Source organism: Garra rufa, chromosome 14, assembly GCF_049309525.1.
Source record: "Garra rufa chromosome 14, GarRuf1.0, whole genome shotgun sequence".
Lineage (NCBI taxonomy): Eukaryota > Metazoa > Chordata > Actinopteri > Cypriniformes > Cyprinidae > Garra > Garra rufa.
The window spans coordinates 41,652,454-41,678,955 of NC_133374.1; the positions used below are offsets into that span (position 1 = coordinate 41,652,454).

At 34.5% G+C, this 26,502-nt stretch overlaps 1 protein-coding gene across 1 annotated transcript in view; it reads right to left on the minus strand.

The window, feature by feature from the left end:
* Positions 1-2,794: 2,794 nt before the first annotated feature.
* tfdp2 (transcription factor Dp-2) overlaps positions 2,795-26,502 on the minus strand; it is a 29,013-nt gene continuing 5,305 nt past the window's right edge. Inside the window, exons 3-9 of the mRNA XM_073817885.1 lie at positions 20,934-21,096; positions 18,955-19,098; positions 16,008-16,076; positions 11,395-11,546; positions 8,049-8,215; positions 3,807-3,849; positions 2,795-3,724 (exon numbers count right to left, since the gene is read on the minus strand). Coding sequence (XP_073673986.1) covers positions 3,607-3,724; positions 3,807-3,849; positions 8,049-8,215; positions 11,395-11,546; positions 16,008-16,076; positions 18,955-19,098; positions 20,934-21,089 — 849 coding nt within the window. The 5' untranslated portion in view covers positions 21,090-21,096 and the 3' untranslated portion in view covers positions 2,795-3,606. The remainder of the gene's footprint in view (positions 3,725-3,806; positions 3,850-8,048; positions 8,216-11,394; positions 11,547-16,007; positions 16,077-18,954; positions 19,099-20,933; positions 21,097-26,502) is intronic.

Below are 26,502 nucleotides of genomic sequence, written 5' to 3' on the forward strand. Positions count from 1 at the left end.
AGTTGATTAAAACAGCTGTTCCCAGTGAATCAGGGTAATTAGGATGCTTTAGAACAGCTTGGACTATTTGGAATGGAATAGAACTTTGGATTTTCCCATAGACCGTGACAGTTTGCAAAGGGTATGAATAATTTTGGACATGCCACGTTTTGTTCAAATGTAAATAAAAGCTGAGAAATATTCCACAATGATGCCTCTTGTACATCGTCTTATTATTATTTGGAAGAAGCCTGTGTCATTTTCGGTCAAAAAAAAAAAAAAAAAAAAAACTTGCTGAATAAAAGAATAAAAGAAACTTAAAAAGTTTTTCACTATCACTTTATATCCATTTAACACATCCTTGCTGAATAAAAGTGTTAATTTAAGTAAAAAAAAAGTGAAGTAGTAAAGAAAATATTTACTGACCCCCGACTAAATAGTAATTATAATTTCTAAATAATAATTTTTGTTTAACTTTTAATTTATCAAAGAATCCTGGGAAAATGTATCACAGATCCCCAAAAATATTAAGCAGCACAATTGTTTCTAACATTGATTATAAATCAGCATTTTAGAATGATTTCTAAAGGATCATGTGACACTGAAGACTGGAGTAATAGCTGATGCAAATTCAGCTTTGCATCACAGGAATAAATTATATTTTAAAGTATATTAAAATAGAAAACTGTTATTTTAAATTGCAATAATATTATACAAAATTACAGATGTTTCTGTATTTTTGATCACATAAATGCAGTCTTGATGAGCATAAGATACTTATTTTTAAATCATTCAAAGTCTTACTAATCCCAAACTGTTGAACGGTACTATATGTACTCTTGAAACACCACAAATGTATAAATTAATAATTATCATCTTTTTGAATAATTTATAAAATCTCTCAGCTCAATCTCTTTTCCTCTGGCCAACAGCATAACCACTAATTTTATTCTGACCACCATTAGAATTATAAATGTATTTCATATTTACTTTGAAGATCTAACCTGATTCAGTTATGTCAAGAGAAATCTGTTAAATTCACATTAAGTATTGGTCTTTTGAACATAACCCAAGGTTATAATTTGCAGTGCTGCTGAAATTATTGACTTCTTTGTAGTCCTAGGCAACGATTATTTATATTAATACTCACACATATAATTATATAGTTTAACAAACATATGTGTTGTATGTATTTGTATGTACACATGTGTAAATATTTTACATATCTACATCTGCATCTCCATAAAGCTGGTCAGCAGCAGGAAGCATGAAGTGCTCTAAAACGTCCTGGTATACAGCTGCGTTGACCTTGGACCTCAGAAAACACAGTGGACCAACACCAGCAGATGACATGGCACTCCAAACCATCACTGACTGTGTAAACTTTACACTGGACCTCAAGCAACTTGGATTCTGTGCCTGATTTCCAAAGGAAATGCAAAATGTACTTTCACCAGAGAACATAACTTTGGACCACTCAGCAGCAGTCCAGTCCTTTTTGTCTTTAGCCCAGGCAAGACACTTCTGACGCTGTCTGTTGTTCAAGAGTGGCTTGACACAAGGAATGCGACAGCTGAAACCCATGTCTCTGAAGCCTCGTTCAGACTGTCAGCCCAAATCCGATTTTGTCCACATCTGGATGGAATCCGATTTGAATAACTGACCGTCCACACAGTCATATCCCAACTGTTCACATCCGATTTGTGTGTCCATAAGCTCTCTTTCGTTTCGCGGAATGTGCGTTGGTTTCTATGGCAATGCCGTTGCGTTGTTATGCCAACACTAAAAACAACAACATCAGCAATACAGTTTGCAATATAGATGCTATCTTGCGATATGACAACGTTGCCATCGTACTGGATTATATTTCGTCTTCTAAAGCAGCAGAAACGCAGGAAGCTGGAATATGCTGGTTTCAAAACTCAAAGAGGTACGTATCCTAGCCGTATGTTGTCTTTTTCCCCACTTGATTTGCAGTTCACAACAATACAAGCTTGTTCCACAAAAACGTCTGAAGTGTTTTACGTGGCATGCAAACGTGAAAAAGCAGAAATCCGATTTGAATAGGATTCCAAACCACATACGAATGTAGCTCGAAACGGATTTGACCAAATCAGATTTCATGTAGTTCGTTGCTGTTCAGACTACCTAAATATGATCGGATTTGCATACAAATCGGATTTGGGCTGACAGTCTGAACGAGGCTTTTGTGTCTTGCCCTCCTTGTGCAAGGTGTCAATGGTCGTCTTTTGGACAACTGTCACATCAGCAGTCTTCCCCATGATTGTGTAGCCTGTGTAAAGGCCTTTGCAGGTGTTTTGAGTTAATTAGCTGATTAGAGTGTGGCACCAGGTGTCTTCAATACTGAACCTTTCCACAATATTCTAATTTTCTGAGATACTGAATTGGGGTTTTCATTAGTTGTCAGTTATAATCATCAAAATTAAAAGAAATAAACACTTGAAATATATCAGTCTGTGTGGAATGAATGTAGACATTATACAAGTTTCACTTTATGAATGGAATTAGTGAAATAAATCAACTTTTTGAAGACATTCTAATTATATGACCAGCTCCTGTAGATATGACTTAACTAGATAAAGTTTGGCAAGTGTTTTAAAAGCAGCTGTAAAAGCTTACAGTTTAGATAGATTAGATGATTAGCATGTCGCTAACATGACTAGAACGTAGCTAATATGATTCTAACATTTTTCTAGCATGTTTAATATGTTTCTAACATGATTAGCACATGATTACCAGCATGCCATTTTTAAAAGCATCTTTTAGTTGTTTCTAGACCACACCACGCCAGAGATAACCAAAATGATATGTTTATATATGTATACACGTACATACAGTTACATTGCAAACCAAAATTCATTAGTTGTGTTGGGTTGAGCTGCTTTAAAATGCTGACCCGATCGGATCAGGACCGAACGCGAACAAAACTCACAACAAGACTACATCTCCCAACATGCAACGCTCAAACAGCTGGAGACAACAACAGGCCAGCGGCTATTTGAACCCGGAACAGCAGAAACAACCATCCGTGTGTTTTATTAATGTTCCTTCAACTATTGCCATGAATGACAAGGAATAAACTATACAACAACAACAACAACAAAATGACACAATCAACCAATCAAAAAAAGAACAATTTCCATTTTTCTTTTTAAATGCAAGGATGTAAATTCCTTTCAATCGGCGAACAGTAAAATCAAGACGTTGCTTTCCGATCCCCACGGAGAAGAAAATAAAGTGGCACTAGCCCACTGGACTACGCGGATATGGTCATACTCAAATATGACCCAAATAAATACATTTTTGGAAAGAATTGAAACGTCCCTCTGGGTAGGAAGCAGAGAAGAGCAGTACATTAAGACCTGAAGATGTTCACCTTCAGTTAAATCGCTCTCCTCCATAGCCTGACCCGCGGCTCGCTAGCCAAAAAAGCACCACGGAAATACAGTAAACCTTCCCCCGGAGCCACAGCTTCTTGCGTTTGTGGCGTAACCGAGAAAAGAGCAAGAAAAATAGGGTGAGGGAGTTAAAAATATGTAATATGGAGAGGACTGGCAGCTTATTTCCTGTGTAGCGTTCCTCCCAGGCTTTTCTGAGAGCTCAGGATCACTCTGGGGACGAGGGATTGTCGTCGTCTTCGTCATCCTCGTCCTCTTCCTCGTTGAACGAGCTGGGCGTCTGGCCGCGGGACTCTGAGGTGTGTGACGGAGCCGTGCTGCTGTGGCTGCACACAGAGAGAGAGAGAGGAGATGTTACATAAAGGGTTGGGTTTGGGATATTTGGGGATGCTATAGTGGGAAACTTACCTTGTGTGGCTGAGAGGTGTTCTGTTGGAGTTAGTGGCCATGTCTGTTGGGACAGAGAGACATTTTTTGTTTATAAACCTGTATTACAGACAGCCACTTGGCAGATAAGCAATGCGCTCTTATCTGCTCAGAACAGGAAGGAAGTAGCTGAGGGGTGAAGCCTTATGTAAAAGACGCAAACTATTTGCAAAAGTAGGTTCACCCACACACAAAATAAAAAAAAACAAGCCAATGAGAATTGTCCTGTTAATGTAAAGTGAATAAATGTGAACACTTTTGTTTTATATTTTCAAGGCAAGACACTGCAGGTGAATAGGCTAAAAAAAAAACAACAACTAATAGTTATCACCTTACTAACCCAGTTAATTGAATACACTGACAATTGCGAACTTTTTTTGTATTACAAGTGTTCTAAAATGCAAATGAGACATTGTTTAATGAAATATGCACTAACTTGCATACATTTCTAGTACAAAAATCTAAACGCTGGATGAAGTTAGTTTCTAAATATTTTTTGACATATTAGAGAGCAGATTTTGGGTCTCATTTTGTCACTCCATAATTCAGAAGAAACTTAGAACAGACAGAAAACAATATATTTTGTACATTTTTGGGGGGCAAATAAAATGTATAAAATTAAGCAAATTATATTTGAACAAATCCCTCTGTAAAAATCTTCAGGATATAGTCAGGAATAAAAATGTGAAGTTTGGTGTGTGTAAGAGCTACTGAAGTGGAGATTTATGGCTCAGTGTAGGAGAAAAAACTCATTTTGAGAAAACGGCCTTTAAAAATATGGACTGTAACTGAAATCTATCGACACAAATAGATAAAATGCTATAAAAGAAACACTTAACAGTGTCTTTTGGGTGTTTACTTTCCACTAGTCTGAAAAAAACACTTTATGAAACACCAAAAAGCCCAAAATCTCAAACTTGACAGATGCATGAAAACAACAGTGCTTTTGTCTGCAGTGTCTCCTCTTAATATTCGTTTTAAATTTTTTAATCATTTAGAGTTATGCATTGCAACAAGCATACCAAAGTTTTGCTTTCTTGTTAAACACCTGAGAAAAAAAAAAAAAAATCCATACATTTCTATTAACTGTAAAGCCTCACTTTAAAAAATTATAGTCAGAAAAATCTGTTTTTTTAAACCTTTACTTAAACCTAAACTATATACAAAAAAGTTTGCAATGTGCTTTTGTTTGTTGATTATCATACACTACCAGGCAAGTTTTTGGATGGTAAGACTTTTAATGTTTTTTAAAGAAGTTTATTTGATCCAAAGTACAGCAAAAGCAGTACAATTGTGAAATATTTTTACTATTTAAAATAAATGCTTTCTATTTGAATACAATTAAAAATTACATTTTTACTTGGGATCAAAGTTGAATTTTTAGCAGTTACATGATCTTTTAGAAATCATTCTAGTATGCTGATTTGCTGTTGAAGAAACATTTATTATTATTATTTAGATTATTAATATTAGTATTATCATCAATATTTAAAACAGTCGAGTACACAAAGAGCCGAATATCAGCATTTATCTGAAATAAAAAGCTTTTGTAACACTATACACTATTACTATTCAATAGCTTTTTTTGTGAGGGAAAATAATAGAAATTAATACTTTTATTTGTGTTACTTATATTTGTATTACAATGATGCTTTAAAATAAATCAAAAGTGATGATATTTATAATGTAACAAAATGTTCTATTTCAGATAAATGCTGTTCTGAACTTTCTATTCATCAAAGAAACCTGAAAAAAAATGACACTTTGCGGTTTTCAACACAATAATAATAATAATAAATGTTTTTGAGCAGCAAATCAGAATAGTAGAGTGATTTCTGAAGGATTATGTGACTGGAATAATGATGCTAAAAATTCAGTTTTGAAATCACAGGAATGAATTACATTTTAAAATATATTCAAATAGAAAAGAGTTATTTTAAATAGTAAAAATGTTTCAAAATTGTACTGTTTTTGCTCTACTTTGAATCAAATAAATGCAGTCCAAAAATTTTTGACAGGCTTTTATAAGAGAAAAAAAAAACCCACTTTATTCTGCAGCTTAAAAATATGAAATATGGTGCACAATCACACATTTTTTATGATTAAAAAGTGATATGAAATTCTAAGAACTTGTAGTGTAAAGATATCTTTACAAATGTATAGCAAACTAATTTGATAAAATGCATATAAATATCAGTCATTTATCTCCAATAATATATCTAAGTGAGATGATATTTAAATGCTATATTAATATAGTTGCTGATTGAATATGATCAAAGCTCTGTAGTTTTTATTATGGGACAATGATGATTGAGAGGCAGATGAATTGTAAAAGAAATTTTAACACGATTTTCTAAAAAAATATGTATGGATAATCAAGAAAACCTAAACTGTTTCTGTCCAACAAACAAACTAAATCTTAACAGCAATATACAAAGTTATTCTTACGTTTGCTTTAAAAAAAAAATCAGTAAATATTTCACAGCAAAAACACACATTAAGCATTAGATGAAGGATGTTTCTATGATGATACTAAAAGGGCTTTTACTTGCCTAATATATGAATTATTAATCAGATGGAGGAAGCATGTAGTAGATTGTGTTTAACAGGTTTTTCAGCATGTTGATCATTTACAGCCTTCAAAAACATGTGCAACAAACATCATGATATAGTAGATTTTATAGGGTTAAACAAGTATTAGCTGCCTAAAAAAGCAAATTACTGCTAAATTACGACTTGGTGAGTGTTAATTCTGGACTGTGCCAATATGTGATTGCAGATCTTTCTTTTTTCATGCTGAATTATACGTTAGAGCTGAATTCGAATAATCCTTTATATAGATGATGGTAGAGAAGTTCTGTCTTTTTTATGAAGCCTTTTACAATCAGACGCAGTGCAGTTGATCAGAAAAGTTATTTTAAAGGTCCCATATTGTCAAAATCGAAATTTCCTGGCTTTTTTCATGATAACTGAGGTCTAGGGGCTATGTAACTACCATATGAGTTTCAAAACAGTCAATCCACAGTAAACTGCACACAGCCTGCTTAAAGTAGCTGTTCATTTTCACGAGCCGCTGTGACTTCCGTAACGATGTGACGTCCGATCTACTCAGTCACCAACCACTGTCCCACCCTCCTTTTGTCAAACCCAGACAACATCGCGTCCATAACATTGCTAAGCAACAACAACATGGAAACAAGTCGAGAAAACCCTGTTCAGTCGATAGATGTCAGGAAACTACATCATTGCACAGGCTTCAGAACAACGTGAATATAAGAGACCAGAGGCACGTCAACTTCAGCCTCTTTCACACAGCCATTCTGGTAAATACACGGATAATGTGTCCCACGATTTGTTCCGGAATTGTTTGATTTGGTTCATTCACAGTTGTTTTCCCGGAATTTGTGTGTGCTTTACACACAACCCATAAAGACATGTGACGTTTGGATGTGAGATGTAATGCGACGCGTACGTTTCACTAAACTGAAACTAACCTGAACAAACTGTGCTTCAGCGCTGATAGTGAGGAGCTGGCTCTGCCCGATCGACGCTTCGTTCCACTTTGCACGTATTTTTTCGTCGTGAAGAGTCGCAGGGTAACGTGCATCATTACTACAACACTGCCTTTATGGTTCTGGCTTTTGTTCACACAGCGCTCGTTCCCGTAATTTTCCAGAATCAGCGTGCATTGTGAAAGGGGCTTTACTAAAGCAACAGTTACGTAGCTTACTGCATTCGGTGTTTGAAAAAGAAAAAACATTAATGATCATTCTGAAATATCCTGTTGAGTATCAGCAGGCTAGGCTCTCTCTATGGCTCTGGGCTCGGCTAAAGCATACATGACCGTAGTTAGCTGTGATTGGCCTGGCTGTGCGTCACTCAGAAAACAACAGGCCAATCAGAAGAGAGGCTCATGAATATTAGTTAGATGGGCCAAAATCGACCTGTTCTTGACAGAGCTCCTAAAAAAGGAGCTGTAAAAATATATTGAGATGGATTTTGGCACTTATACCGCAAATATATATTCTTAAGGACATCAACAACTAAAATAAACCTCCAGAAATGTGTACAATATGGGACCTTTAAGATTCATGGTGATTTTGTCAGCCACAAGCATTCATACAAGCAACACTAAGACAAATGTGGTCATAAAAAAAACGCTCACACGAAAACAACTGAAACGTGGTTTAACAGAAACAGAGAAGCGTGGCACGAGATACTCACTGGTGACGTACGCTTCCAGAGACCTGGGCACCAGAGATTTGGCCATGCTGAGGTTCTCTGGAGAACACGTGCCATTCTCCAGCCCCAGAGACATGCCCATCCGCTTCAGGATCTCAACGTCATCATGGATCTCAAACGTGTTGTCGAAGTTAAAGAGGTATTCACACCTGTTTGGAGGAATGGGTTTGTGTTAGGTCAAAGATGCTATTATTACACTTGGTGAGTAATTAACAATAAGCGTTAGATGGTGGCACAGGAACACTACATTACTATTTGAAAGGTTTGGGGTCTGTAGGGTTTTTTTTTTAAATAAATTAATTCCATGCTCAGCAACGATGCATTAAATTCATCAAAAGTGATAGTAAAGACATTTATTGTTTAGTGTCACTCAACAATTCTGTTTCAAATAAATGCTGTTCTTTTGAGTTTCTATTCATCTAAGAATCCAGAAAAAGATTGATCAGTTTCCATAAAAATATTAAGCAGTGCATATTCATACAAATCATACATATTCATTGAGCAGCAAATCATCATATCAGAATGTTTTCTAAAGGATTTAGAGTAATTATGCTGAAAATATCAGTTTTGCATCACAGCAATAAATTGCATCAAATTGATATAGTCACATAGAAAGAAGAAAACTTTTTAAAGTTTCTGTTTAAAAGTTTTGGATCAGCAGGATTTGTAATGTTTTTCAAAGAAGTCTCTTATGCTCATCGAAGCTCCATTCATTTGATCAAAATACAGGAGAAAAAGAAATATTCTAAAATATTATTGCAATTTACTTAATTACACAGTTTTTTTTATTTATTTTGATATACTTTAAAATGTCATTTATTTCTGTGATGTAATGCTGAATTTTCATTAGGTATTAATCCAGTGTTCAGTGTCACATGATCCTTCAGAAATCATTCTAATATACTGATTTATCATCAATATTGGTATTTTGTATTTTTTTGGAACCTGTGATACTTTTTTCAGGATTCTTTTGATGTTTCAGATTATTTGAAAGTTAAAAAGAACAGCATTTATTCAAAGTAGAAATCTTTTCTGGCAGAACCAACCGTTACTAAAACTTTTTTTTTTTTTTTTTTAATCAATTTAACACATCCTTGCTGAATAAAAGTATTAATTTCTTTCAAAGAAAAAAAGAAATAGACAATTTACTGACCCCAAACTTTGAACGGTTGTGTATATAGTTACAAAATATTTATATTTTGAATAAATGCTGTTCTTTTTAATGTTTTATTCATCAAAGAATCCCAAAAAAAGTATCACAGGTTCCAAAAAAAAAAAAAAAAACACTAAGTAATGATGCTGAAAATTCAACTTTGCTCAATATACTCAATATACTCACAAAATATATTGACACAAAATGGAAAACTAATGCTCATCAAAGCTCCATTCATTTGATCAAAAATACTATAGAAAAAATAAGTAATATTATGAAATATTATTGCAATTTAACAAACCGTTTTCTATTTTAATATACTTTAAAATTTTATTTATTTCTGTGATGCAAAGCTGATTTTTTTATTAGCCATTAATCCAGTCTTCAGTGTCAAATGATCCTTCAGAAATCATTCTAATATGCTGATTTATCATCAATTTTTTTTTGTATTTTTTGAAACCTGATACTTTTTTTCAGGATTCTTTAAAAATTAAAAAGCATTTATTGAAAATAGAAATCTTTTCTACCAGTATCAACCTTTACTATCACTTTATCAATTTAATACATCCTTGCTGAATAAAAGCATTAATTTCTTTCAAAAGAAAGAAAAGAAAGAAAAAAATTACTGACCTCAAATTTTAAACGGTAGTGTATATTGTTACAAAAGTTGTCTATTTTAAATAAATGTTGTTCTTTTTCTTGTTTAATTCAAAAAGTATCACAGGTTCCAAAACAATATTAAGCAGCACAACTGTTTCTAACATTGATAATAAATCAGCATATTAGAATGATTTCTGAAGGATCATGTGACTGAAGACTGGGGTAATGACGCTGAAAAATCAGTTTCGCATCACAGCAATAAATTGCATCAAATCAATATATTCACATAGAAAATAGAAAACTTTTTTAAAGTTGCCGTTCAAAAGTTTGGGATTTGTAATGTTTTTCAAAGAAGTCTCTTATGCTCATCAAAGCTCTATTCATTTGATCAAAAATACAAGAGAAAAAAATAAATACTCTAAATTATTATTGCAGTTTACTTAATTAAACAGTTTTCTATTTTGATATAATTTAAAAAGTCATTTATTTCTGTGATGCAAAGCTGAATTTTAATTAGCCATTAATCCAGTCTTCAGTTTCACATGATCCTTCAGAAATAATTCTAATATGCTGATTTATCTTTTTTTTTTTTTTTGTATTTTTTTTTTTAGGAACCAGGATTTGAAAGTTTCCAAAGAAAGAAAAGACAAAAAAAAAAAATTACTGATCTCAAATTTTGAATGGTTATGTATATTGTTACAAAAGTTATCTATTTTAAATAAATGTTCTGTTTAATGTTTTATTCATTAAAGTATTTCTAAAAAAAAAAAAATTCAACACTGATAATTAATCAGCATATTAGAATGATTTCTGAAGGATCATTTGACAATGAAGACAGTAATAATGCAGACAATTCAGCTTTTCATCACAGGAATAAATTCTATTTAAAAGTATACTAAAATAGAAAACCACTATATTAAATTGCATTAATATTTCCCAATATTATTTTTTTCTGTATTTTTAATCACATGCATGCAGCAGAATCACATGTGCAGAAAAGACTTCTTTAAAAAAAGTTTAGTTTTTTTCTCTCAAATATACAGCCTTGGTGAACATAAGACTTCACATAGACAAATCACAGACTATATATATATATATATATATATATATATATATACATACACACACATACATACACAGCAGGTACGGAAAGTATTCAGACTCCCTTACATTTTTACTCTGTTATATTGCAGCCATTTGTTAAAATCATTTAAGTTCATTTTTTTCCTCATTAATGTTCACACAGCACCCCATATTGAAAGAAAAACACAGACTTGTTGACATTTTTGCAGATTTATTAAAAAAGAAAAACTCAAATATAACATAGTCCTACAAGTATGTAGTATATATATATATATATATATATATACACATATATATATATTTTTTTAGATTTTTAATAAAGGTATGAATAATATGACCCGTTTAGTTTGAATAAAAACTGTTTATGTATACATTTTACTAGGTTTTGGTAATCAGTGGAGGATATTTCTACTGAAGAGAGAAAGAGAGAGAGACACACACACACACACACAAGAATAATGAAGGAAACCAGTGGAGAGAGAAATGTCGTACTTATCACTAGAGATGGAGCAGTCGATGACGGTGCGGACGTCTGTGTTGAGAATGATAAAGGGAAGCTGAATGACTGATCCTGGAGGGGGAGTTGACTGGGACGAGGCTTCGTTGGCCTGGTTCCTCTGCACCAGATTCTTAAAGGCGATCTGCTGCTCAAAGAAAGAGATGCACAAATCAGCACAAGTATACACAAAGGATTTCATATAAACCTTAATCAGTCAGTATTTGCTAAATAAAAAGCTTTATGTGCTCATAGCGTGCAGATGCTAACTGGGTTCAGTTTCGGCATGTGTGGGGGTTGCTCAATGACTAGGACCAAGCCAGTGCGTTTCATTTAGCGCTCCCTGCTCCTGATCAATATCCCAGCAGGACCAAGGCCTCTTCTGACACAGCTTCATCACTGCGATCTGTTGCATTACACGGCGTATCACTAATGTTCATCTTTAGTAACTTCACACATCCACACAAACAAGACAGCAGTGATTTCCTGCGGTTCTGTGTGTGGGCTTAAATGTGACAGCAGGAGATGGATGTGTTCTCATCTCACATTAGAAGAAAAAAAATGAATCAATATTAGTGGTTTGCTGCTTTTCTACAGCTGGCCGTTGTTAATGTGTCCCTCCCCCTCTCATCTGCTGTTTTACTCATCCTTTCGTGAAAATGGTTAGCATCGATGGCGGAAAAGTACTTGAGTTACATGTTGCTGATACAAGCTGTTGAGCGGAAAATAAAGAAAACCATTCTCTGAAGCATCGATATTCTCTTGCGAACTGAACGGATTGTTATGCATCTGTGCTTTTCCATAATTTCAGATGTGCAGGGACTTTTTTCAAGCACTCTTTTATGATTTTCAATGACTTCAATCAGAGATCTCACTCATCTCTTTCAATTTCTAAAAAAGACAAATAGACAAATAAATATATACAATTTTTTTATTTGTATTTGTGTATACTTACTTTTTTGTTTTGTTTTTATAACTGTACTGACTTAATAGTTTGTTGTTTTCCTACTGCTTAAAAAAAATGAAAAAATTGCAAAACTGCTCTAAAATCTTGATCTCAAGTAAATGATTCGCCATACGTGCTCCGAAGTTTACATGTTTTGATGTCCACATATTCATTAAATTACAGTGGCTATAGCATTTCTGTTGAAAAGAAATGGATAAATATTAAATACATTTGAATTAAATGATGTTTGGTCAATAAATTAATTAATTAAACAAGGATTAGATTGCAAAGTAATGTGTAAAAACAATTGTCAGGCCATTGGACGCCCAGTCGTGTACAGTCGTGGCCAAAAGTTTTGAGAATTACATAAATATTGGAAATTGGAAAAGTTGCTGCTTAAGTTTTTATAATAGCAATTTGCATATACTCCAGAATGTTATGAAGAGTGATCAGATGAATTGCATAGTCCTTCTTTGCCATGAAAATTAACTTAATCCGAAAAAAACTTTCCACTGCATTTCATTGCTGTCATTAAAGGACCTGCTGAGATCATTTCAGTAATGGTCTTGTTAACTCAGGTGAGAATGTTGACGAGCACAAGGCTGGAGATCATTATGTCAGGCTGATTGGGTTAGAATGGCAGACTTGACATGTTAAAAGGAGGGTGATGCTTGAAATCATTGTTCTTCCATCGTTAACCATGGTGACCTGCGAAGAAACGCGTGCAGCCATCATTGCGTTGCATAAAAATGGCTTCACAGGCAAGGATATTGTGGCTACTAAGATTGCACCTAAATCAACAATTTATAGGATCATCAAGAACTTCAAGGAAAGAGGTTCAATTCTTGTTAAGAAGGCTTCAGGGCGTCCAAGAAAGTCCAGCAAGCACCAGGATCGTCTCCTAAAGAGGATTGAGCTGCGGGATCGGAGTGCCACCAGTGCAGAGCTTGCTCAGGAATGGCAGCAGGCAGGTGTGAGCGCATCTGAACTCACAGTGAGGCCAAGACTTTTGGAAGATGGCCTGGTGTCAAGAAGGGCAGCAAAGAAGCCACTTCTCTCCAAAAAAAACATCAGGGACAGATTGATCTTCTGCAAAAAGTATGGCGAATGGACTGCTGAGGACTGGGGCAAAGTCATATTCTCCGATGAAGCCTCTTTCCGATTGTTTGGGGCATCTGGAAAAAGGCTTGTCCGGAGAAGAAAAGGTGAGCGCTACCATCAGTCCTGTGTCATGCCAACAGTAAAGCATCCTGAGACCATTCATGTGTGGGGCTGCTTCTCATCCAAGGGAGTGGGCTCACTCACAATTTTGCCCAAAAACACAGCCATGAATAAAGAATGGCACCAAAACACCCTCCAACAGCAACTTCTTCCAACAATCCAACAACAGTTTGGTGAAGAACAATGCATTTTCCAGCACGATGGAGCACCGTGCCATAAGGCAAAAGTGATAACTAAGTGGCTCGGGGACCAAAACGTTGACATTTTGGGTCCATGGCCTGGAAACTCCCCAGATCTTAATCCCATTGAGAACTTGTGGTCAATCCTCAAGAGGCGGGTGGACAAACAAAAACCCACTAATTCTGACAAACTCCAAGAAGTGATTATGAAAGAATGGGTTGCTATCAGTCAGGATTTGGGCCAGAAGTTGATTGAGAGCATGCCCAGTCCAATTGCAGAGGTCCTGAAAAAGAAGGGCCAACACTGCAAATATTGACTCTTTGCATAAATGTCATGTAATTGTCGATAAAAGCCTTTGAACCGTATGAAGTGCTTGTAATTATATTTCAGTACATCACAGAAACAACTGAAACAAAGATCTAAAAGCAGTTTAGCAGCAAACTTTGTGAAAACTAATATTTGTGTCATTCTCAAAACTTTTGGCCACGACTGTACATTAGCTCTATTGTTTATAACACATTATGTATTTTAACAGATCTCAGATTTCTTGCTTTTGATACTTTATTTGCACTTAGCATTATTGCCTCATTGCTATTATATATATGCATTAAGTAATTTTAAAGGCTATTTTTTTACTTACATCTATTTTTTATTACCACAAACAATTAATTATAATTACAAGGGCTTGTTTACATGTATACTTTTTTTAATAGTACACTACTGAATGGCAAAGTTAATAAGTTTAATAAAATGTTCTTAAGTGAAATAGTTGATTTTTGATTGTTTGTGGGAAATTAATAATTTAATCAATTATTCAATAAAGTAGTCAATAGATTAATCAATATAATTCATTTTGAAAAAAAAAATTTCCGTTGTAATTTTTTTCTATACTCTGTTTAAAAAGTTAAATACAATTTTATTACATCAAAAGACTGTTTGTTTTCATTTTTACTCTTTTAGTTTTACATTTTGTCAAGAACTTTTTTAATGGTACACTACTGAATGGCAATGTTGCAAGTTTAATAAAAAATATTTTGTAGGAAATGAATTGTTTAGATTAATCGACTATTCAATAAATTAGTCGATAGATGAATCAGTATAAAATAGTCATTAGTGGCAGACCTACGCGTGATGCTTTTAGGTAGATTTCAAATATCAAAATCATCTATACATACTCCAGCATTTTATACAGCACTTTTCAGCTTTAGCATTGCACCGCCTCTGCTTTTATAGCACACAGGCCTTATCTGAGTCCGTTGTTTATTATCAATCTTTCATCATCAAAATCAGAAGTCACATTCTGACAGTCACCAAACAGAAAGTTATTACTTTCTTCATGCACAACTAGAAATGAACCAAATCTGCATTATTTGCAGTGTTGGGGAAAGTTACTTTTAAAAGTAATGCATTACAATATTGAGTTACTCCCTAAAAAAGTAACTAATTACGTTACTTAGTTGCTTTTTATGGAAAGTAATGCGTTATGTTACTTTTGCATTACTTTTTAAATCTGGGCAGGGCTTGCTTGTTTGTTTTGAATATAAAAAGTACTATTTTTGGAAAATGTAAAAGCCTTTTTACACCAACGTATATTGACGTCTGTACAGTAGACCGCAGAAGAAAAAATGTCAACTCTTCAGCAATAAAAAAAGGAAAACATGTTAGATTATCTTGAGTCACTTTTGCTTATTAGTATGAATGAATTGGATCAACGAAGGTCGGCAGCAAAGACATCGGTTAATAAAATGGGATTAAATACATTAAGGATACATTTAACATTTTTAATTATTGCAGGTTTGCGTTGAATTTCAGTGTTTTTATTCATTTTAAGGACTACTGTATCTGTTTTTTAGCGAGTGAGAAATTAAATGCATGTTCACATTTATTCTAGAACTAATGTAACATCTTACAATTTCTCTCGACATGGGGACAGGAGAGCTTTTCATCAATAAATACTTAATTGAAAAAGTAACTCAGATATTTTCTCGTCAATTAAAAAGTAATGCGTTGCTTTACTAGCTTCTTGGAAAAACGAATATTATTACGTAACTTGTGTTACTTGTACTTCTTTTGGTAGGCTTTCTCCTCAAAACTACATTAAAAGAGTTAATGTTGAAGTACCAGAATGATTAAGTGGAATCAGAATTGTGTAATTTGTTTTCTACAGATGATTTCCATGTGTAGTGCCGTTTGGTTGTTTTTCTGCAGGACTGTGTTGAGAGAACAGACACACAGACAAACGCTAACAGGTGTGTTACAAACCTGTAATATTAGCTCCTCTAGCTGAGCTCTTTTCTGTCGGATTCTTTCCAAACGCTTCTGTTTCTCCAGCTGAAAGACGACAGACGCACAAATTAATTACTCCAGAAATGAATTGCATATGAAATCAGAGCATTAGATGGTTTTAAAGTGTATGAGCGTCTCCCCCCGCCCTTCCTCTCCATCCTCCTCCTCCTCCTCCTCCTCCATTCACCCTCTGTTTGTGTCTGTCAGGCCGTCGTCACAGATGTGACACTAACAGATGGTGTCAGAGGCTCTTCAAAACACACACATTGTGCCCTCATTAACACAACGCCTGCCAAAGCAAGACTGACTAGTATTGAAGCATTTACTTGTGTCTCTAGAACATTCAACCACACATATGAAATGCCTCACAAAAATATTTTGCATATAGAGTTTGCTTGTTAAGCACAGTCTGTGTATTAACTCAAACATACCCCAATTAAACCAATATTCTGGTTAATCAAAATCTGAATAAGATAAACGGAATATGCTTGCATGAATCTGGGTTCTGTAAGATTTACCTGTCAAACATGTCTTTTGTTTATTTATTGATTTGGAATATGCTCAGTATGTGCTGAACAGTAAAAATTTCTTCTGTTATTGACCCCACTACAAAAATGACTTTATTGGAATTAGCCATATAATAATACATATTTGTTAATTATAATATATGTGTACTATTATTTAATACACTTCTATCATTAAATGTTACAATACCTTAAAAAACACTAATTCGCTTAATTGTAATAAAAACCAAACACTTTTTATAGAAAATTATGGTATATAATGCAAAATATTACTTTTTTTTAATAATTTTTTTTTACATGCAAGCTTTCATAGATGATTTTTCATTCCAGCTTTTTTTCCCTAGCCAGACAAATAATTTTATTTAGGCCAGCAGATAAGATATTAAATTTATCTGCCAAAATTTTTCAGGATTTTATTTGTGTTTAACTTGTCATATTTTATTATTTTATATCATATACTTATTTTATATAATATTTCTTTTATATATTTTATTTTTAGCCATATACTGTCCCTTAAAAATATTTATAACAGTAAATATTTGTTAATTATAATATGTGTACTATTTTTTATTACACTTCTATCATCAAATGTTACAAAAAAATTAAAAAAATACAGTAATTCATTTAATTGTAATAAAATGGTGCATGAATAAAAATAATGGTGCATGATGCAAAATATTACTGATTTATTTATTATTATTATTATTATTATATTTTTTTATATGAAAGCTTTTTTTTAAAACAGAAAATGCTGGGATATGGTGCTAAGTACTACTGATTTTTTTTATTTTTTATTTTTACATAGCTTTCAGTAAGATTTGTTTTTTCTTCTCCCCAGTTATAACCAAACAATTAATTTTATTTTGGCCAGTAGATTAGATTAGATTTAATTTCCCTGCCAATGTTTTACTGACCCCACTACAAAAATGATTTTATTTTTTTTATTTTTGTCATATTTTATTATTTTATATTATATACTGATTCACTTAATAGTAATAAAAAAAACACACTTTTTTTCAGAACATGATGGTGTATGATGCAAAATATTACTGATTTTATTATTATTTTTTTTTATTGTTATTTTTTACATGGAAGCTTTCAGTACGATTACCAGAATTTAGTTTTTCCTTTTCCCAGTTATGGTTAGCCAGACAAATAATTTTATTTTGGCCAGCAGATGAGATATTTAATTTCCCTGCCAACCCCACTACAAAAATGATTTTATTTGTGTTTTATTTGTCATATTTTATATTATATACTTATTTTATATAATAAGTATCTTATATAGTTTATTTTATGATTTTATTTTTAGCCATATAAACAATATTTATAATAGTAAATATTTGTTAATTACAATACGTGTACAATTATTTATTATACGTCTATCATTAAATGTGACCTTGGACCACAAAACCAGTCATAAGGTTAAATTTTACAAAACTGAGATATATACATCATATGAAAGCTCAATAAATAAGCTTTCTATTGGTGTATAGTTAGTTATGATAGGACAATATTTGTCCGAGATACATCTATTTGAAAATCTGGAATCTGAGGGTGCAAAAAAATCAAAATACTGAGAAAATCACCTTTAAAGTTGTCCAAATTAAGTTCTTAACAATGCATATTACTAATCAAAAATTACATTTTGATATGTTTACAGTAGGAATTTTACAAAAAATCTTCATGGAACATGATCTTTACTTAATTTCCTAATGATTTTTGGCATAAAAGAAAAATCAATTTTGACCCATACAATGTATTTTTGGCTATTGCTACAAATATACCCCAGCGACTTAAGACTGGTTTTGTGCTCCAGGGTCACAAATGTTATTATTATTATTTTTAAAAGACACTAATTCACTGTAAAAAAAAAAAAAAAAAAAAAAAAAACCTTTTTACCAGAAAATGATGGTGTATGATGCAAAATATTACTGATTTATTTATTTTTACATTTTTTAAATTTGTTTTTTACATGGAAGATTACCAGAAATTTTTCAAATAATTTTATTTTAATGACGCAGCTACAAATATTTTATTAAAAATGTACAATACGATTAAACATTAGATTTGTCTAATTCTCCCACAATTATTTAGTTGTGGTCATAAATTTACATTACATTAACATTAAAGTATTACAATTTTATTTTGGATATATACATTTGAGATCCATCTTTTCAAACTTGGAACAAATTCAACTTTGTGGTTACTTTGTGTCAATAAAAAAAAAAAATAATAATAATAAATAACTGTTTTTTGCAGATTCTGCAAGGTTTATGGAAACTTTTGAGCTGCATATGTGAATATTAATGCTTAGCCTGAACACATAACCTTTAGATGTAACACATGTAAACATCTTTGTGGTAAACGTGAAGGTCATCTGCGTCAGTGTCTTTCACCTCTAAGTTGCGGCACTCTTGAGCTGAGTTTGTGGGCAGACCGATCCAGCGGATCTCCTTCTTCTCTTTGGAGATGATGTTCATGGCCATCAACACGTTGAGCGCGTCGTACACACGCCGGCGGATGTTCTTCTGGTCGTACACCTGCTGCGAGTGCAAACACACACCTCCGTTAATGTTGAAGTTCGATCATCCGCCCCAAAGCCTTGAGACTGCACTAAAGTTGCTTTTAATTACTGAGAGATTAAAATCCAGTCCAAGAAACATCAGGTGGACTGTCAGAACTAATAGTGGAAAATATTCACACCAAGCCGCTCTCACTCCAGGTAGAAAGAGTCCTTATGCAATGATCTAAGGCCAGCGTCCAAACCCAAACTCTCATTATAAAAGAGATATTATCTGACACCAACATTAAGTGTCTGTTCCTGGGACACAGCCAGAAGAGAGCTGGACATTGTGCAGTACTACAGGAAGTGCTAAATGTTCTTCATAAACCACAGACGGATAAATCACGGCTCGTATTAACGTGAGACGCTGCAGGAGGAACCTGGACAACTTTAACATCTTTTACCAGTTCACTTCAGCTCTATTTATTCTGCTGTGCAAACACAAGCCGATGCATATTTGATATCTGAAAGATCAGCCCAAGATAATGAAAGTCTTAGTAAATCAATAGCAAATGGTACTGTAATGTGAAATCCATTATGACTGTTAAAAGCTCAGTGACTGGAGGCCAAGTTAAATTTCACGATTTGATTAGATTTTGAGTCACAAGCTTATAGTTTGAATCAATTTCAAACTTGATTAAATTCAGTGATACGAAACAAATCTGATGCATATACAATAAACCTTGTCAGTTGGTAAACAAACATTAAAATTGCACATAAAGCAGTTTTAAAATGATTATGTAATAAACATTAATATAATATATAATATATTAATATGTCTACTCCGATTTGTTGATCTAAATAAACATTTGTAACTTGCTTTCATGATGCATTTCTTCAATACTGAAGGAATTATGTAAAAAATGTTTATATATACAATAATATACAAATAAAGTTTCATTAAGTTTTGTTCATGCATCAACTGAAAACTGCATAGATTAATTCTTTGGGGTCTGGGATATTGGTTCATTAAAATGAAAATCGATTAAAATCTATATTTTCAAGCAAGCTCTGCTAAAATCAATATTTTTTTTAAAAAAAAAATCTCAAAGTATGAACAGTAAAACCTAGAAAGAATAAACCTTAAATTCACATCACGGCAGAGGTTGCGTTAGGCTTTAATATTGTCGTAAAAAATCTGTCACGATCTATTATTCCCCGTAACTTAAATTTTCATATTTGAATTTTCACACATTTAATCTATTTCATTTTTGTTCACATTTTCATTTTTAATCATGAACCTACAGGACGATATAGGCTTATGCATTTATTCTGAAGAAAACAGATGAACAGATGAGACTACGTCACTATTCATGTTCAACACCACACCCCGCAGAGACAGTGATTTTAACATATTCTCATTTTTATTAACCAATATCAATTTGCAAATCCCAATCATTCTTTTGGTCTATTCGGTTTTCAGTTAATAAATGAACAGTACGTAGTGCGTCTCCCCTACAATAAATCGCAATAGGCTAAGCTTTGTGACTTGTTACCTTTGATATGAAACAACGTCTCAGATTTCAAATTCTGTCAATTTAATTAGGAAATTCAAGCAATAAATACCGTTTTGGTGCTCTTTAATATGGAGTGATTGCATAGCACAAAACTTGTGACAGTTTTATTTTTGTTCTGGATCTCGTGCTCTGCTGTCACACTGGAGTGCATTTGCCACCAACTGAACACGGGAGGGAATTACAGTTAGATCACCCTTAGTGTATTCCGTCACTGACAAAAAAAATGTGTAAATGGTGGACAATTTTTGGTTAACGCAACCTCTGCATTACGGTGGTGTTTTTCTGTGGTACTCACCGAGTCGGCGGGCATCAGGCTGCTGGCGTGAGTGAATTCAGCAACCAGCTCATCTGCCACCTCGTTGTAAGACGTAGTGCCTTTCTTTTGTACCTTCTCACACACCTTCATGGAGAAGTGCCTCAGGCCTTTCCCGTTCTTATCAGCCCTCTTCATTCTCTTACTGCAGAGACACAGAGAAAGACAAACACAGAGTGTTTGCACGTTTTACTTCTGGACATTACATATAAAGGGTACACTCTTAAACATAAATGTGCTTTAAAAGGTTCTTCACAGCGATGCCATCGAAGAACCATTTTTGGTTCCACAAAGAACCATTCAGTCAAAGGTTCTTTAAAGAACCATCTCTTTCTTGCCTTTTTATAATCTGAAGAACCTTCTTTCACCACAAAGAACCTTTTGAGAAACAGAAAGGTTTTTCAGATGTTAAAGGTTCTTTATGGAACCATTTAGACAAAAAAGGTTCTTCTATGGCATCATGAAGCACATTTATTTTTAAGAGTAATTTTTTTCTTAATTTTGTAAAGAAATTAAGATTATTTACAATAAAACCCTTTGCCAATTCTTACTAGCGTAATGAGTAAACCCTCCAGATGTCATTACCATAATGTGAAAAATAAATTAAACTGTCAAAATGTATATAGTATAGCCACGGTTTCTTATTATTTAATTTATGCTGATCTGATTTTTAATTAAAAAAGAATGGGCTGTAGCAAAAAATACTATTTTACAGCCACAATGTGAAATTTAGCAGGGTTTTTTTTTTTGTCTTTCAGTTTGGGGTGGAAAGTGAAAGAACGTCTTGCGGTTATAAATATGCGTCCAAGAATTCCCAACAGGCAAAATGTGTATTCCAAACACATGTCAGGGGAAAAGATTAATGGCCATCATAAACACAAACTCCATTTACATTTGACTTCTCATATACACATACACACACACTCTTAGGAAGTCTTATGATAGACTGTTGTTGAAGTGGTTTTGTAAAGCTCTGTTCTCTGTAACTGTAGATGGCATGTTTGAGAGTAGCATGCATTGAGTACTATTGGAGACACACTTCTCGATCACTGAAAACGGCATATTTGCATTGCACTATTACGTTTCGTCCTATATTTCAAGTTTCCATCAATCATTGTCATTTGTTGATTCTAGTGTGTAATCCTATACACATGCACACTGGAAAAGAAACACCGCATGTCTGAGGTTGTGACACACCACTATGAGGGTAGTCTTTGTATTTGTGCTCCCTGCATGCAGGCGTGTGCTCATATTTTTGTGTGTGTTTTGCATTGACTGGCTCGATGGCCCGGGGTCGCGTCACTGTAGCTTCACTACAGGATGTGTCAAGTTCAACTGACAGAGGTGGGAAAACAAGCACACACATGATGAGTGTGAGAGAGAAAGCGAATGACTCAACGTGACGTCAACTCCACCGCCGCATGGATACAAACACACTCATTCACTCATCTGTCACCAATAGGAATGAAGGATGGAGAATGGAAAGGTGCCTGTGTCGCAAATAAAACAGATCATGTGAGAATAAAACACTACCCAGATAGCACACGTACATCTGCAAGATGATCTATTGATCTGGAAAGGATCTGCTGTGTGCAAACAGCTGACAGACGTCTGTTAGATGTCAGTTATACATACATTCTCATTTAGAAACATCTTAAAGACATCTGATAGGAAACGGATTGCAGATGAACAAACTACATCTTGCAGATGTGAATGCAGATGTCAAATAGACGCCTCCGAGATGTACGTGTGAACAGTGGTGGTGTGAACAGGCCTTAAGTAAGAAAATCTTTTTGCACTTTAAGGCGAGACACTGCAGGTAAATAGGGTAGTTGATTGATTACATTGATAATTGCAAACATTTTTTGTATTACAAGTTTTCTAAAAATGTTATATTTAATAAAATATGCGCTCATTTGCATACATTTCTAGTACAAAAATCTAAACACTGGATGAAGTCAGTTTTAAAATTCTTGTTTAATTTTTTTTCACGGATTATTACCTTGTTTTAGACAAGCCAGCTAAGTCATTTCCAGTCAACTGTACTGTGCCATAATAAGAGTGTCTTTTGCTCATTTTCTCTGGAAAATCCATTAACAATTTAAGAAAAGTTTTGTTTGTCTAAGAGGACTAAACATCCATGTATACCGTTTCAAGCATGACAAACGAGTAATCGGCTAAACATGTGCCAGTCATTGCTATGACTGACAGTAATAACTGGACGAAACATCTGACAAGCTGATGTCAAAAAAAACAGCTGTGCATTAAATGATTCAGACTAAATTCACACAGCAAAATCCACAGTGTTAATTTAACACTCAGAGTGTGGACACATATAGACAATGAAGCAGTGTTGAAGTTAACAAGATAATAAGGTGATTAACAAAGTGATGATTGATCATTATTGAAGACACCTGATGTTAATAAGCAGAATCACCAAAGGAGAAAACCTAGGCTGTATCCGAAATCGCCCCCTATACCCTCAAATAGGGCACTATTTGAGGGGACAGCCATTTTAAGTGGTGTTCGAAACCATAGTGGACGTTCTCGAGTGCACTCATTCAATCCCACAATGCACCGCAAAAACGAGTGTACAACCGATGTACGCTCAATAGCTAGAGATAACCCATAATGCACTGTGAGAGTCGCGCGCCGACTGAATTCCCGCGTCTCTCCAGACGATGGCGCCCGCAGCTGAATCATCCATCTGTTCATTTTACAACGTGCTCGTCCACTGCGTAATGCAGCGTACAACACAGGTACAAATTTGTTGTAAATTGATTATTAAATTGTTTAACCAAGGTTTATACATAAACTCCTTGACATAGTTCAAGATAAATCCTTTAATCTTACTACTCGAACTGTCCGTTTTAAATGATTGTTAAACAGTAAGCAATACTATGCAAAAGTGGCAGTCCTTCCGGTGCACTTAGTGTCCGAATTCACTCTCTCGTTTTCATTCACTCCTTCAAGTGAACTGTACGAGTGGACTAATGTAGGGAATAGTGAATAGGGTATAGGGGGCGATTTCGGATACAGCCCTACATTTTTAAGCAACAATGCATGATGGGAGTCATGGATGAGTTCTGATTGGCTACAACACGCTTTTTGATGGTCACCGTTGTTGTGATTCTCACACTGATTCTTCATGTCTGTGTGTCTAAATTAAAATAAACTCTTTTTTTCCATCATCTGTCTGATTATGCCAAAACTGGTTGTTCTTTTGTTCATAGTTTGTTGTAGTCTGTAAGGAAATCCTATGTCAAATACTCAAGTCACTATATGATGATTATGTCAAGCACAGTCAATGCCAACTGATGACTTTTGTTCTCGGCTTGTCTGGCTGTTATAACTCAATAATTGCAGCCAAACAAGCCCTAATATTAAATATTTAAGGGTCAAGAGCCTAACTAATTCAAACACTGACCACTACAATGGTTGCTTAAAAATGTAGGTTTTCTCCTTTGGGGATTCTGCTTATTAACATCAGGTGTCTTCAATAATGATCAATCATCACTTTGTTAATCACCTAATTATCTCGTTAACTTCAACACTGCTTCAGTGTCTATATGTGTCCACACTCTGAGTGTTAAATTAACACTGGGGATTTTGTTGTGCAGAGTAACAAAACTACAGCAGTAACACGTTTGTGTTGGTTAAATATATTTAATAGTTTTTACAGTTAAAGATGTAAAAGATGTAGTTATGAAATTATATAACATTTCAAATTCAAACGAAATGGCAGCTACAGCCAATGATTGATTCTCTGCTGCCATCTTCTGGTTATAAGGGTAATTTCAAGTCATTTTTATCTTAAAAAGACATTGTTTTCTGTGAAAATATAATTGAAAAATAATAAAGGCTTTAAAATAAGATTTTAAAAATGTGTTTATGACTATGAAGGCAAGTTACTGATTATCAAGAAAACGATTAAGACGTCCTTGACAAGCAAACGTTAGCCTAAACATGTTATGATATGCAAGTCTCCTGGAATTATCAGGCTCCGCATTTAAATTATATGTTGTTAAATAATATGAAACTGAATGTTCATGCCGCTATCATTATTTACAATGTCGCAATTATTATTTTTCTCAGTTTCTGATAAGAACGAGGCAGTAGAGGAGTCTCAGATGAGTGTCCACCTGTATATAGCACATATAAAACGAGCTTATACTTCTTTGGCTTTTTCTTCAACTTCTTCCATTGCTTCTGCCTCTTCGAATTTTTCTTCGACTTCAACTTTTTTTATTTTTTCTTGGACTTTGTCCATTGCTTCTGCCTCTTCGACTTTTCCTTCAACTTCTTCAGTGGCTTCTGCCTCTTCGACTTTTTCTTCGACTTCTACTTTGTCGACTTTTTCTATGGCTTCTGCCTCATTGACTTTTTCTTCTGCTTCTTTGATTCTGTCTTTGATTTTGTCTTTGACTTCTACTTCAACTTTTTGTTCGACTTGTTTCATGGCTTCTGCCTGTTTGATTTTTTCTTCAAGTTCTACTTTAAGCAGAAGTTCACCAGCCGTGCATATGGTCAATTTAGTTCCCCTAAACAGAGTGCCTAGAACTAAACCCATTCCTAGTTCCTCCAGTGCAAACATGCCAAAAAGCAAAAACACCCGCCAATAGTTCTAGGAACTATGAAGAGTTTCATCCATTATCAAAGTCTCACGCCTCTAAGACATTTTTATGCTCATAACTGCTGGAGAGAAATACTGCAGACACTGAACAAGGATAAACCTTTTTAGTGCTGTATGCATATGTATGAGTTTGTAAGTATACTTTAGGCTTTACAGGCACCAGCAAGTTACATAATCCATCTGTGATGGCAATTTAGGGAACATCAAGCTCACTGCGCCGCACTTACTGGAATTACACTATAATGCACCGTCTGATGTCATATGCATGCGTGCCGTGAGGGCTGTGGAGCGTGAAAGTGCTTGTGAGAGTTAAAACAAAAGGATGGCTCAGGGTTCGATGGTGCACCAAGCACACAACCACAAACAGTCCAAAGGAGAATTTTCTTTCTCTCTCACACACACAGTATAAATAACGCAACTGCACTGTGGGGTTGAATTATGTAACCGGCTTCAATGAAGGAGAGAGGTGCAGAGAAACAGGAGGAACATGCGGAGAGAGGGGAGGGTGCAGCAGTGGCTGATTGGGGTTGCAGTCGTCAAGACAAATTAGTTCCAGACCCCCAGCTCACCAAAATTCACCCTAATTGACTGAAAGTACTGCAGTGGCGTAAGAAGGACGCTCACGCAGCTCTGTGACGGTGAAGAGCGCACACGCGAGCGGCTCTCGCAGGTCCTCGCGTGTAACATACATGCGCACACACACCGATTTCTGCTTAGCAACAGTGGCGAGATGTGATCCCCCCTGTGAAGAGTGTTTCAGCATCACAGAAATGCAGTCTCAGGACAGAAAAGAGCGAGGGAGGGAGGGAAAGATGGAGGGCTGAGACGGAGAGAGGGGGAGGGAGATTCATCTGACCTTTCGCAGGAGAAGACACATCTGCCAGAATGCAGCAAAAACGCGAAGAGGCTTGGGAGAGT